At 40.5% G+C, this 16174-nt stretch overlaps 1 protein-coding gene across 1 annotated transcript; it reads right to left on the reverse strand.

Moving 5' to 3' along the window:
* On the reverse strand, positions 1-15850 carry LOC140240865 (uncharacterized). The gene is made up of 6 exons (XM_072320638.1): positions 15590-15850; positions 13872-13934; positions 12967-13135; positions 11668-11843; positions 10139-10288; positions 1-1689 (listed from the first exon to the last, which is right to left on the reverse strand). The coding sequence occupies exons 1-6, from the start codon at positions 15746-15748 to the stop codon at positions 181-183; spliced, it is 2226 nt and encodes a 741-aa protein (XP_072176739.1). The 5' UTR covers positions 15749-15850; the 3' UTR covers positions 1-180.
* Positions 15851-16174: the final 324 nt, after the last annotated feature.

Genomic DNA, 16174 nt, shown 5'->3' on the forward strand with positions numbered 1-16174 from the left:
CATGTGAGGGAACGGGGTGGGGAATGGGAATGACCCCTTAGCTGTCTTTAAAGAAAGGTACATTCTTGTTTCATTAACATAATGAACCTTCACTAGGTGATAAAAGTCCTTGTTTGATTGACTCAATGAAATACAATTGAGGAAATCATTTGTCTCGTATTCCTAAATGCAAATCAACATCTACAACCTTGTAGAGGTCACGTAGTATTCCTGCGAGGGATTCACATGGACTTGCGTGTTGCTCAGTGCGAGACGTGGTCGTAGGTGATCGACATCATCCTGCTCAACCACTGCCGGATGTTCGGGCAGATTCATGTTTCCATGGAAACCGTCATCCATGTAGTACCGCTCGTGTGTAACTTCATGCATCTCCTGGTTAATCCTCCCGACTTCATCACCCCCGCCTGCATTTACACTTCGTCCTGTTTCTGCTGGGCAATGCTTCTCGTCGTCTAGATACGTGGCTTCCTGGCGGTAGAGTTGATGCAGTGCTTGGTGTCTTCTGTTGTCATGGTAACCATGATGATGTGCTGGAGGATTTACTATGGCAGCTTCGCCGGCGTGGAAACTCTTCTGGTGGTGCCAGGTGGGGTCTCTGTGTTGAGTTGATGTGCTGGGGGCATCCCAGCAGCGTTCATCCGAACTGCCACAGTCACGATGGTGATGGTGCTGACCTCCCTCTCCACCAACTACACTTCTTCCGTTTCCTCTGTGAGTAACAGGAGTTGCCGAAAACATTCTTATGATACCGTGATCCCATTTACCGGACTCGGGCGTGTGCTGTGGAACCAATTCACCATCAGGGGGAGGGTGGCGCAGGGGCTTGGGAACAGCTGGTTCCTTGCCGGTGTATTTTCGCTGCGTCGGTGTCGGAGGTTGATGACCATCATGTTTGGCGCTGGCCTGATGGGTGTATTGATGTGAAAACCTTGGTCCGTCATGGACGTCAGATCCAATTTGATGCTGCGGTGCTGTGTTGGGGAACGATTGTGATTTGGTGGCTGGAGTGGTGTGGCGCCGAGACAGCTCCGCGGGCCGTGCGGGATACGTTGCGCATCTCTTTTCAAAATGCTCTCTCGATGACGATGTCGGCGTCTCGATGTCGACCCCTTCGTCATCCTTGGAATGGGAAGCTGAAGCAGCATGCGAACGTGTATCACTAGCGCCGTGGATGCTAGGACTGTGTTGCATGGGATGACAGTAGAAAGACGACTGGTCTCTACCGCTGCGACGGTGATGGACGCGACTCATGGGTTGGCATGTGGCATCGTCGTCACCGTGGTCACCGCGATGAGCAGAGTCCATTCGGTTTTCAGTGGTAGCCGAGATGTACTGGGGGTATTGTCCATCGGTCTCAGTGGTAAGGATAGTCTGGTGATGCTGTCCAGGATCCCCGTGATGACAATTCTTTGAAGCTCTACCACTCAGGGAGCGCCGGAGATTCCCCTGCCTCTTCCCGCTGTACTTCCGAGGTATTGGGTAGCGTTCCAGACTTCGAGCTGTCGACCGCTGTTGGTTGTTCCTCTCCAAATCATTGCTGGATCCGTCGTGTGAGGTGAGACTGGACCGCAGCAGCGGTGGAGGTGGAGGCGCTGGCGGAGTGGCAGGAGGAGGTGGAGTTGATAGTGCATGGGTTTGGTGCTGGTGTTCCACGAACGTGCTGTGATGCTGGAGTTCTTCCACAACTGCCTGCGAAACAATGTTAGAAGGGTAAGTGTAAAGAATGTAAAAACATACATTCAGACACACGTTGCCAATGCAAGCATATGTAGCTGGGTCTTCATCCAATCATCTCGTAAACTAAACTGGAGATGATGAACCATCTTGCTGGGACTCTAGAACACTTGAGAATCTGATCGTGTGGCGCACATCACGAGAGCGATGCGCGACGTCTCTTGCGGCCGGAATCCAGAGTTCTAGATCTATGGTTATAGTGCTATCTTAATTTCTTTTCAACATTACTGACTAAATAATGTTGGGAGGAAGAAGGCTAAAGCTTACAAGGGAAACAAAATAATGTTAAAGAGAACACATGGCTAGAGCGGGAGAACATTCGAACTCAAGTGGTTGAGCGGGAGATCTTTTTGTTCCAAAATGGCATCAAAGCGGAAGAGTTGGAGTCTCGGACGTAGGAGCGTCTTCGTCTACTCATGAGAAATATATATTGCCTATCCCTACCCTTCTTTGTCTCTATATTAGGAAGAGATGAAGAACTTGGTCAGTGAAATTGGTAGAGCCTATTTGGCAATTCTTGGGTAATGGTAATGACGTGGCCGTTCTATCGAATGGTATACTATAACGCTGAAGAAGCTATACCCCAGGTAACATGCCCATATGGGTTGCATATGGGCCCAATATGGGTTTGAATATGGGTCCCACATGGGTATGCCCATATGGGACCCCTAGGATTTTGCACCCAAGATTTACATGGGACCCATATGGGCGATCCCAGATGGCCCATATGAGTTCCCGCTGGGGCCCATGTGGGTAATATATGTGGTAAATATGTGGGCACTATGACGGTTTTCCCATATGGGCTTTAGCTGGGAAATCATCATGGGTCCCACATGGGTATGCCCATATGGGGCCCCTAGGATTTTGCACCCAAGATTTACATGGGACCCATATGGGCAATCCCAAATGACACATATGGGTTCCTTTTGGGACCCATCTGGGCAACGTATGTGGTAAATATGTGGGCACTGTGTGGGTTATCCCATATGGGCTTTGTGTGGGGTTTCATCATGGGTCTCACATGGGTATGCCCATATGGGGCCCCTAGGATTTTGCACCCGAGATTTACATGGGACCCATATGGGCGATCCCAATTGACACATATGGGTTCCTTGTGGGACCCATCTGGGCAACGTATGTGGTAAATATGTGGGCACCATGTGGGTTATCCTATATGGGCTTTTGGTGGGGTTTCATCATGGGTCCCACATGGGTATGCCCATATGGGGCCCCTAGTATTTTGCACCCTAGATTTACATGGGACCCATATGGGCAATCCAAAATGACCCATATGGGTTCCCAATGGGACCCATCTTGGTAATGTATGTGGTAGATATGTGGGCACCATGTGAGTTCCCCATATGGGCTTCAGATGGGGTTTCACCATGGGTCCCACATGGGTATGCATATATGGGGCCCCTAGGAATTTGCACCCAAGATTTACATGGGACCCATATGGGGGATCCAAGATGGTACATATAGGTACACCGTGGGTCCCATCTGGGTAACGTGGCTAACATTTTTGCAAACGGTGAGTTTACCATATCGTGTCTTTAACCTATGGAACAGGCCTACCTCATTATGATTAACCACAGCTTGCCCAGCGGCAATGGCAGGAGACACTTGCACGTTGAGTTGATGGAAAACTGACACCAAACCTCTGTTATGAGCAGTCCACTTATTGTGTAGATTTTGTGTTTATTTCTTCGATGAACAGCCCTAGTAAGGTACGTGGCACATCTACGAAAGCTACCTAAATACCATGTAAACATACTGTATATACACTGTACATCCACCACCACCAATGACCTACACATAGAGAGGTGTTATTCCCCTCAATTCACTCTTGAATGTATGTAGTCAATAGATCAAGTATCTTATTCTCAAAGTGAATATACAGTGTATTTGTGCATTGTTCTAATTGAAATCTGTTGACCTGTGTCCCTCAGCTGGATATAGGCATTCATAATATTACTTGATAAACAAGCGTAAAAGCTAGAAACGGTGAGATCTTTTTAACAGCTTCTGTAAGGGGAATAATACCCAAACTAAACATGTTGATTGGGTGAATGCAGCAATATGAAAAGAACAGTTCAGTAAGGTTTGAAGAAAATTGCACAATTCTGTCAAAAATTATGCACTTTTGAAATTTTGGTGTTGCCATCTAATTCTCCCTGAACCTGTGCTGCAAACCGCCTCTGTTTTTGTCCATCCAGCTATTTTATTCCACTGTTCTGATTTCTTATTGTGTAGACCTTAAAATGTGTGCTGCGTGAGGTCTTGCTGTGTTTTTCCATCTTTTCTCTTCACCAGATCTGCAAGGACAGAGGGAGAAATATATTCACGAAATTACAATCTTCATATAGAATGTGTTACACATGTTATTCATCAGAAATATTGCTAGATTCAATTATTGAGAGATACAGGCATGCAACATTACACTGTGTTTGAATACATGACTGTATAAAGGAATGCATAGTTACATGGATTAAAAAAATTCAGTATATAACTGTTAGCCTACTCTTACAGGATTTGTTCGACTTTCTTCATAACTAGAGGGTCATATACGTAGTTTAAAACTATCAAAATGAATAAGCTTCAAAGGGAAAGAGAGAGAGAAAGATGAAGAGAGGGACAGAAATATTTTCAGTGTACATGTATTACCACTGGTTTTCATTTTCATATAATGGAAATAATATCGAATTATACACTAGAAAATCTTTTGCAAATGCAATGTATCTATTTCAATCTTCATTTGATTGTGAAACAAGAAAACAAAATCAGTCTAAGGATAAATATAGTTGTTATACATGCAGAGCAAAGGAAATTACAATTACGAATTTGGATAAACGACTTAGAGCATTGCATAAAACTTACTGCTTGAGTAGAAAGATATCAACTTACACCTCATCTCATTACGTAGGATTTTTTTTTTGAATGAATCTTTTAATTCATTTGATTGTAAAACAAACCCAGGAAGATCAAAGGACAAGTTTTGATTATCCATGAAATGGTAAATGATAAGTAAGATTTAGGAGAACGTATAATTTTAGTAAATTTTGAGTATAATTTGATTAAGTGAACAGAAAGACAGACACAGACAAAGGAATATGTGTATACATTAAAAGAGATTGCGAGTGGTCAATAAATATTTTGGACAAACGATATGAAGTTAATCCAACAATTAATTGCTATTTACTCGATATTGACTACCAGTAGGGCCTATAAATCAAATCTATTTAAGCTCATAATCTAGTATGATTTATAAACCTATACATGACTTATTTCTTAGAAAGAATTTGAGACACAACAATACACTATAGATAGCCTTTAAACCCCCAAACTATCTTACAATTGTACTTCTATCATAAGAGGGAATGCATTATGGTTATCAATTACCTCTTTAGAGAAGGAGTAATACAACTAAACAATATAAACATATTTATGGTAGATAGAAAAAAAATATGCCAACTAGAGCTATGATGACACAAATATTAGTAGGCCTATACATGTATATACTTGTTTTCATATAGTGGCATTTGGAAATATTATTTCCAAATGCCACTGCTATACTGATTACTATACTGTGAAACGTATTACTGTGTTTAAAGTGTTACGTACACGTTGTATACACATCTCTGATAATACAGGAGCATGAAAATCGCAGTTAGGCTTCACTCACTCAGATCTCCTCCTTTTTTTCCTTTCCTCATTTTATGCATGTCACAGTAAAACTAACTGTAATATTTCTGAAGCTAAGCGTCTTTCTCACACGCTTAGTATTTGGTAGCTGCAAAAATACTTGTGCTTTCCAGTTAATTGTCAGGACATACAGTCAATCTAGTAATAGAGCCAAGCTAAATATGCATATGTCGTCCACTCATTTGAGAATTGGTGTTTTCTTATGGAATCAGGGAGGTGAGTCTCCCTGCAGTGGAATGTGACCTTTGTGACTTTATTATAACCCAAACAACTGACCACAGCCTTCTGCAGAGATGCTGTGGAGTTGGGGAGGTTGAATGACCTTGCCAGCTCCTCATACTAAGTACCGTACGGTGTGGGTGTGTTTAGATGGTTCAGGATTGAATACTACACAGCTGTACTACCACTACTGTGTGGGACGTGTTCATACCAAACCATTACACAGTACTGCGCATAAACTTATTCTCCACTTGGGCTTTCGTGGTGAACCCGAAAATAGCGAGTCTAGATTTTTAATGTTTCCATTATGATACATGCATGTAAAAATGTAATTTCTGATTTGATATCATCATAATGTATACTTTAAACTATGAGTGAACTGCAATTACAATCACTGAATGCTTTCAGCAGCTCCCTTTCTTTCAATACAGCTCACAGCTAGTGTTTTCCCTTTTATTGCAATTATTTGTAAAATTTTGTATGCGTGAATGCTTTCTCAAATACTGTTACTGCGTTTTTTTTAAAATGAAACTCAATGATATGAAGTATTGAAATGAAAATGACATAATGCTAGCCAGGTTGAGCGTTACAGCATAGATTTCTATACACAGAGTACGAGATTAAACCCCAAATCAAATATATAAAGCAATATTGACATAAGAATTAAACAAAATCATATAACACAGCAGGCATATAACCTTTGAATACACCTCTCTATCAACATGTGTAACATTCTATGGATGATCCATTGAGGCAACATGCTCACATACCATCCCAACTTACATATTTGTTATATCGCCTTTATAGCTTGCCGACTTGGGATTAGCTTTTTCAATAACTTGCAATCGACATCTTTACCTGAAATACAACATGCTGACAAAAATAAGTTTATTTACTTACCTAAAATGAGGCGAAGACAGATGATCATCAAGCTCTGACTGTACTGAAGGAGATCATTCAGTCCTAATGCCATTTCATATATACTGCACTGCATAACGGGCATGAACCGGACCCTCTTTTCAAATTCTGGGTCAGTTCCATTTTCAGGTAGGGGTGTGTTATGATGAGCAAGTGGGTTAACCCAGTTCATTCCCATGTAAATCCCATATGGGCATTTGCATATCTTACCCAGATGGTTCTACCCAGGTTGACCCCATATGAAACCCATATAAGCATTTACATCTATTCCCCAGATGGGTTTGCCCAGGTCATTCCCATATGATACCCAAATAGATTATGCTCATCTTCTACCCAGATGGGTTTGCCCAGTTCATTCCAGTATGGTACCCACATCATCTCTTACCCAAATGGGTTTGCCCAGTTCATTCCAATATTTTACCCACATAAATATGTTGATCTCATGCCCAGTTCATTCCCATAACGTACCCAAATAGACGTAGATGTCCATCTCTAACCCAGATGGGTTTACCAAGTTCATTCCCGTATGGCACCCACATATAGATATGTTCATCTCTTACCCAAATTGGTTGCGCAGTTCATTCCAATAATATGGTATACCCTCATAGATAGGTTAATCTATTACCCAGATGGGTTTGCCCAGTTCTTTCCCAAATGGTATAGCCAAAAAGATATGTTCAGCTCTTACTCAAATGCGTTTGCCCAGTTCATTCCAACATGGTACCACATAAATATGTTTATCTCCTGCCCAGATTTTTGCTCAGTTCATTCCCATATGGTATTATGTTCATCTCTTGCCCAGATGGATTGCCCAGTTCATTATGGTACCTAGTGGTATGTTCATCTATTACCCACATGGGTTTGCCTAGTTTTTTCTTATAAGGTTCCCAAAAAAGATATGATCAGCTCTTACCCAGATGGGTCACAAGTTGCTAACTTCATTCCCATATGGTACCCACATAGATAGGTTCATCTGTCACTCAGATGGGTTTGCCCAGTTCTTTCCCATATGGTACCCACATAGATATGTTCAGCTCTTACCCAGATGGGTTTACCCAGTTCATTCCAATATGCTGCCCATAGAGATAATTATGTTCACCTCTAACCCAGCTGGGTTTACCCACTTCATATCCATATGAAACCCATATGTATATTGACAGATCTCACACAGATCGGTTTGCCCAGTTGTATCCCATATGGTATGCATGTGGGCATCGATATCTCATCCATATGGGTTTGCTCATTCCATGCCCATATGGAGCCCGTACGGGCATATAGGCTGCATGTATTACACAGGTGGGTTAACCCATTTACTTCCCATTTGGAGTCCATATGGGCATTTACATGTACTGCCCAGATGGTTTCCCCATTCATTTCCCTTGTGAAACCCGTATGGGCATTTACTTATTTTACCCAGATGGGTTTGCCCAGCTCATTCCCATATGAAACCCATATAGATATTTACATATCTCACCCAGATGGGTTTGCCCATTTATTTCACATGTGTAACCCATAGACATTTGCTTATTTTACCCAGATGGGTTTCCCCAGCTTATTCCCATATGAAACCCATATAGATACTGTATTTACATATCTCACCCAGATGGATTTGCCCATTTATTTCTCGCACGAAACCCATATGGACATTCACTTATTTTACCCAGATGGGTTTGCCCAGCTCATTCCCATAGGAAACCCATATGGATATTTACATTTTATTACCCAGATGGATTCACCCAGTAGATTCCCATATGGTATGCATATGGGCTTTGCGTATTTTACCCAGATAGCTTTGCCCATTTTATACCCATATGAAACCCATATGGGTATTTACATATCTCGCCCAGATGGGTTTACCCATTTTGTTCACATGTGTAACCCATATGGACATTTACTTATTTTACCCAGATGGGTTTGCCAAGCTCATTCCCATAGGAAACCCATATGGATATTTACATTTATTGCCCAGATGGATTCACCCAGTAGATTCCCATATGGAATGCATATGGGCATTGCATATTTTACCCAGATAGCTTTGCCCATTTTATACCCATATGAAACCCATACGGGTATTTACATATCTCGCCCAGATGGGTTTACCCATTTTGTTCACATGATTGTGTAACCCATATGGACATTTACTTATTTTACCCAGATGGGTTTGCCCAGCTCATTCCCATAGAAAACCCATATGGATATTTACATTTATTACCCATATGGATTCACCCAGTAGATTCCCATATGGTATGCATATGGGCATTGCATATTTTACCCAGATAGCTTTGCCCATTTTATACCCATATGAAACCCATATGCGTATTTACATATCTTGCCCAGATGGGTTTACCCATTTTTTTCACATGTGTAACCCATATGGGCATTTAACAATCTTACCCAGATGGGTTTGCCCAGTTCATTTCCATTATGATACCCACATGGGCAGTCCCATTTAAAAACCCATATGGGTTATCCCATATGGGCCTGATGCTAAATACATATGGGATTTACCCTAACCCAGGTGGCCCACGTGGCCCGGAGTATGCCCGTATGGGTCCCATATGGGCATGTTACCTGGGACTCTGCGCAAATAAGATCGTGATAAAAATAGTATCATCGTAATCATCATCAATTATTACCTATACGAGGTAGTTTTGCGAGGCAATTACAGTTGGTATTTTGCAGGGTCGGGAGTTCAGCGGGCGATATTAGAGCATATTACGAGCATCCGGGGTTTTACATATACAGTGGGCTCTCGTTATAACGAAATCCTCGGGACCGGCAGTTATTCTTTTGTCATATCGGAATTTTGTTATAAGCGAACAAATAAACGATAGAAATACATAGAGTGGATGACATTGCAGCCCAAATTTTTACTTCGTTATAACCAGAATTTTGTTATAACCGCGTGTTCGTTATAACGGGAGTGCACTGTAAAACAGGGAGGTGGGAAGAGAGATTCCACTCCTTCTCTTCCCACCTCATGTAAACATTCCGATCGACCACGAAGAGAAAACATTCAAGGACGTCGCTGCGTGTCGATTACACGCACCGCAGAAGAACGCCGATAAATCAACTCATACAAGGACGACCACTTCCACTAGTTCCAGCAGCACGACGCGTCAAACAATGACTAACTGCACAGTGACCATCAGTTATTACAACTCTCCAAATTGAAACAGAAGCAAAAATAAATTTAAGTGTAAAAGCGTTCAGATGTTTGAAGTTCGCCTGTTACAACTACATATGTATCTTTGAAGTTGGAGTTGAATAATATACATTGATGAACAATTTTTCAATTATTCGACATGTTGGTGATGATCTACAAGTAGTCAAATGTGGCTTGATCTATATCATAGTGTATAGCTGTAGTCACATATTATCTTAATTTACCTTGGGGATAGGTAATAATTATGATATTGACTGGCCTTGAGGGAGATACCAGATAAATATTGCCCGCACTGAAAGAATATTGCCCTCGTCTTCGACTCGGGCAATATTCTTTCAGTTTGGGCAATATTTTCTGGTATCTCCCTCGAGGCCAGTCAATATTATATAAATCACACACCTTATCAAGCTGTGTTTTCTGTCTCACTAGAGGTGGCCTGGGCGGGGGTTCGGCGCCGTCCGTATCATATATCCAACTCGTCTGGGGAATCTCGCTCTCTTCTTCGACACAGCGCATCTCCCCGCCCTCCTTCTGCAGCAACTTCGAATGCTGGAAAATGAAGAAAATCATATGTCAGCGTTAGCGTTCACCTGCATTAATTCCTCTTTTCCTCACTCTCCTCCTCATAATCTCCCTTCTTTGTCGTTGTATCTTTCTCCTCTTCCTCCTTCTTTCTTTCATTCTTCACGTGCATGTATAGGCCTACGTTCTCTGTCTTTGCGTCCATTTAATCCCGGCGGTGTAACCCCCCCCCCCCCTTTGAATTTCCCATTTCTATCTACACTCATTTCGCAGTATAGGTATCACGTGGCCGAAATTACTCACGACTTTTCTACGTATTATAATAAGCTGAATTTATTTACAAACAGACATTGAAACGGAGACTTTTCTGAGGTAATGAACAGAGAGCAGAATCCAAAAATAAAAGTCTTCCATTTCTCATTGTGTTTTAATTCACTTTTTTTTTTCTTTTACGGTGATATAGCTCACAGAAGTTAACACTGAATGCATCTCGTACAAATATTTGCGCACTCGGATGAAGCGAAATGTCAATCATAATCATGAGCGCACTCTACAAAGATGTGATTGCTCAGAATCTTCCGTCTAATGCTTTGTCCGACAACTTCTGTTTTTTATGTGATGAAATAGCACTACTGTCATCATAATACATAAGGTTCGTTTATTTTTTTTTTTTTTCATTGTAAGGGTGGTGACGTGGCTCGGTCGGTAGCGCGTCTGCCTTGTAATCTAATGCCACTGACTCTAGCTGAAAAATATTGTAAATCATCATGACTAAGTCAGCCCCTCCAATAAAATGCAAAAGGCAAAAAAAAAAAAAAAAAAAAAAAATCGTCAATTCCCATGTGACATACACTGCTGACAGACAACAGACAAACAAACGCCGATAAGAACATACATTAATGACGTTTCTCGGCGGAGACAATGATGGACATGTACTGTTTCGATATGCGAGTAATTACCGCAAGACATTTTAATCCGAAATTGAAAAGCAACAACAACGACGACGAGGACGCAGCGACGACGCAGCAACAATTAACAACAACAACAACAACAACAGCAAACAACAACAAAATAAGCAAACAAAAAAGAAAGCAAACAAACAGGTGCATTAAAATGAATTTTCAAAATTACGAACCTTGTTAAGTTCTCGCATTCACGAACCTTCAGAACATTTTTTTTTTTCCGGATAAAGGAATCTTTGGAAAAACGGACTTTATTTCATTTTCGGATTAACGATCCTTATTTCATTTTCGGATTAACGTTTCTTATTTCATTTTCGGAATTACAAACATCCGGCATAACGAACCTTCCGAATAACGATCTGCAATCGACATATATATCGGGCACACAGACTATCACATCTATAAGTTGCTTGGTTGTTAAGCAGCTAGGCGTTTTCCACCTACCTTGAAGGAATACCTGGTCTTTGCTGGCTTGGAGAGCTCGTTGTTTTTGTCAGGGGATTGGTAGGCTTTCCATTCCTGTCGTCTGAAGGGCGCCACCAGAAGGCAGTAGATGTAGAGGAAGCCGAGAACCGACGACACGAGACCGATGACGTTAGACACCAAACACACGAGGTAAACTGAACGCGTGAAATCGAGATGAGTGAGAATGTGAACAAAGTAACGATCAGTGCAGAATGCGAAGAAATTTCTGACGTGCACTCGCGCATCTGGGCTTAATTTCATAGAAAGTAGCTTTGATTATCAACTTTTGCTGAAATAATAGCATTAAGTGTTACATATGGTAATGACAAGAATCCTGCTTCCTGATTGGCTGTTCCTGCAAGAGTTTGCTATTCTAGCAAGAACTACTGTCCTATAACATCTTTTTATGAAATTAGCCCAAAAAGTGAAACGTCATTTAATTCATGTTCAAATTCACTCGTGTTATACTTGTGAGAGTAAAAATCATTCACACAGGTCTTGGGATATGAACCTTATGCCTATTAGGGGAATTTCAGACCAATTAAAAGTTACTATGAAAAGAAACACTATTTTCTTGAATACATCAGTGAAAATTTAATCAGAATTAAACAAAAATTCTTGAAGTTATGAAATGATGACGTTTCGCTTTTTTTTTTTTTTGCACAACAATTACCTAACAGTTGATATGAAAACGCTGATAAGTGTGTTGATGATGTCATCACCTCATAGTTTGACCACTGATCGCGTTTGTTAAACGTGAAACCAAATGTACTCTTTTTTTTCGGGGGCTGAATTACTTTACCAGATAATCCTTCATTATATAATATATATATATATATATATATATATATATATATATATATATATAATATATATTTAATTATATATTAGGATATGAGACTGAGCAAAATTGCGCTGGAAAGAAAAACTGAAAATTTCCAATTTTTCGACAAACTATATGGCAAGCTGCGAGGCGATGGCATCATGAACTCACTTATTTGCATATTAATGATGACTGTTCAATAACTGTTTTGTGAAAATAAGCAAGACTTCACAATTGCACAACTTTCTTAATCTTCACCCCACTTTGATTAAAGTTTCATTCACCAAAAAAAAAAAAAAAAAAAAAAAAATCTTTTTGTCAAACTTACTTTAAACTGGTCCGGATTTTTTTTTCAGACCTTGAATATGGTGCTGAAATATACTTTGTTGTGCAAGATTCACGTATAATGTCGACAAAGCTGAAATCAAAATACCAATTAGAGGACCATGACTCACTGATGTAAAAGGAAGGCCAAACAATCTCCTCTGCTTCAAAGTCTCGGTCTCCGATCAGACTCGGACCGGAGGACTCAAAGATCACGGCTTTCTCGGCGAATTCGAGCATCATCACGCCGGCACTACAGAGAACGGAAGCAACTCCACTCACGACCAGCATCGTCAAGTTCTGTCGGTAAGAATTTTTATGCAGCAGACGACAAGCATTATAGTAGTACAACGGTGGGGGTTCTAGGCTACTCTCTCTCTCCATGGTTATCTCAACCAAGCATTCTTGCAAGGCATCCAGTTTAAGTATGTTGTAAGTAGAAGGCTAAAATATACCACTTCCTACTTTCTGGCATTTATCTATGAGATGCTAGTCTTGTCTAAATTCCGGCAAAATATCATGAAATATCAACGGATTTTTTTAGAGCAGTAATGTGTAAGCCTTACAATAAAAGATTATAATTAACAATTCACAAACAAACAAACAAACAAACAAACAAACAAAAAACCCAGTGATCAATTATGTTACAGATTGGATGACGTATAAACGTGTGTAACAGTCGTTGAATGTGATCGAGTCTCATCAGCAACAAATCAAACGTAGAGCTAGACGTCTATATAGCAAAGTGTGTGTGGTGAATATTCCTCTGTATTATTGATATTACGTCTACTCTAAAAAAACAAAAACAAAAACAAAACAAACTGAGATATCAGCGCAAAGTGCGATGGTCTTGCATTAAATTCTACGGTCTTATAGGACACAGATTGATAATGGCCTGATAGAAAAATGCGTCACAAATTGTAATCTATGAATGTTGTAGTCTTTCAAGGCATATAAACAGTGATTCTATCCAATTTACACTTCATTATATTTTATTTATAGTCCCAACAGCAATGAAATTGTTTGTTTTATTTACCTTCTTGTAAGAATGGGTCCCACACAGTGCAATTCCAACGATGAGTGCGCCACCGACGAAAATCTAATGACAAAGTAAACAAGTTAAAACCAACAAAATCTATAACAAAGTCACAAACGCCATCATTACCACCTAACATCAAGCTTAAAGTATATTTGCGAGACAAACAGAGTTCAGTCTTCGTATTTGTTGCCTGTTTAAGAATCATTTATAATTTACCAATAGAGGCATCTTAACGGAAAAAAAAACAATATATATATATATATATATATATATATATATACAAACAACAAAGGGTTCACACGAAATATACAACTTTGCTGCACCTTGTAAAGCACTAACTTTGACAAAAAAGAAGCAACACCAAGCTGCAAAAATGTCTTTTTGGGATTAATGGGTTAATACTTTGTCTGTCCGTCTGTCTGTCTGTCTGTCTGTCTCTGTCTCTCTCTCTGTCTCTATCTCTCACTTTTTGACACTCAAAGTGCATGCCCTCTGGTCACTTTCTACTGTAGATTCATAAAGATAAAGGGGCTGGCCGGGAAATTACCCACTCTGAAATCATTCATGTAATACGCGCAACTCCCGGATGGCTGGGCAGAAGTTTCTTTGGCAGCGGCGCGGCGCCATGAACAGACTTGGCATGGCACTGCGAAACCCCTCGACCATGGTACCCAGCGGTGCCTCGACCACACAGCACACACACGCAACAACAATCATAATTACGCAAGACATTTTAACCTGAAAGCCTGTCAGTTTGACAAACAAGCAAACTTGCACGCAACACACACACTGCCAGGTTACATAATTAGTTCCGTGATCATCCTCTGTACAAAATTGACACTGAGATGCACAGAAATTACAAATTTCACACACAGAGGTTTAATAAAAGAAACATGTCCCATATCCCCTATTACATTTCACACTTTCAAATTTCTCCATTTTGAAATACTGACTTGTTCGGTAGATTATATTTTGATTATGCGAGATGTCGTCATATCATGTTTGTCGGATGATTCCCAAATATGTATAATCTAATGAAATAAATTCGATAAATAATGAATACACATATTCTTACAAATTTGAATGGACTCTTTTAATTACCTCAAATTAAGTTTGACTCGGTAAAATCAAGTTGTAGAATAACAACATTGTGTTGTCACATTATTCCATTATTTTCCCAAGCGAAATCAAGTTCTAGAATATTTAAAGGCAGAATAAAGTCATGTAAACTCATAGTACAGTGTTCTCAGATTCAGTATTCCCAAGGCCTATTTACATCGTATACTTTTAAGTCGGGAAGGTTTGTTAAGGGATATATACAATCATTCAGATTTTGCAACTTATTTTGGTATCATCTAGTCTGTAGCGGAAGTAGTCACACTGGCAAAAGATCGCGAGGATTGAGGTCGCGAAGTCTTCGCGATCGTTTGTCTTCCGACAAAAGGCGCGGTCAGACTGGCAAAAGATCGAGAAGTTTAAGATCGCAATCTCTATACAAGATATCAAAGTTTTGCTAGTGTCACCGCAAACTTGTCGAGAAACTTCTCACTCTAACTAGGGACATATCCCCCTATGCTACCCCCGCCAAACTTCTCGATCTTTGCCAGCGGGACGGCTCAACAAAAGATCGTCAAGACTTCGCGATCTTAAACTTCTCAATCTTTTACCAGTATGACCGCACATTATAAGATGCAAGTCAAGGTAGTAAAACTTACCGCTCCTCCAATCCATAATGGCGTCTTGAGTGAGAAGACGATCCCTTCTTCCAATGTCGCGTAGACTCCCACAGTGACGAGTCCGATGGCCGCGATAATGTCCAGACCACCAAACAGTGTGCAGCCAAGCACGACCAGAGGCTTGTCCATCCTGTCCATCACTGGACGAGAACGGCCAGCAGGATTTGTCGCTCTCTTGTGTTTTTGTTCTCTCTCTCTCTCTCGGTCATGTTCAATTAAAACACGTACAAAATGTTTTGAATGTTACTGGTTCATAAAATAGTGTTCATCTTTATCTCCATCTAACATATATATGCTGTTTGCATTGCTTTGCTTATTTTTTCGAAGGGATCTGAAAGCTGGGGTATACCATTAAGTGGCTGCTTTCTTTACAATTCATTTTGTTGTGTCATTAACATGAACAAATCCAGATTCAACGATCAGTCACTAAATTTTATGTTCTTGTAAACCTTTATGGTGAGAACATAGTCATAACGATCCGGACGTGGTGTTTACCACGCTTTGCAAACAAATTACAGTTATTGCATTTCGCTGACCACAGTATCGAATCAAAATCACTGTACT

This window comes from Diadema setosum, chromosome 17 (assembly GCF_964275005.1).
Source record: "Diadema setosum chromosome 17, eeDiaSeto1, whole genome shotgun sequence".
NCBI lineage: Eukaryota > Metazoa > Echinodermata > Echinoidea > Diadematoida > Diadematidae > Diadema > Diadema setosum.

Bases quoted from the DNA above. Each gene is read 5' to 3' on its own strand.
- LOC140240865 (XM_072320638.1), bottom strand. From the start codon at position 15,748: ATGGACAGGATGGACAAGCCTCTGGTCGTGCTTGGCTGCACACTGTTT. The intron at 13,136-13,871 runs GTAAATAAAACA...TCTTACCGACAG, and splicing joins GGACCCATTCTTACAAGAAG to AACTTGACGATGCTGGTCGT. The intron at 1,690-10,138 runs GTGTGTGATTTA...ATTGTTTCGCAG, and splicing joins AGAAAACACAGCTTGATAAG to GCAGTTGTGGAAGAACTCCA.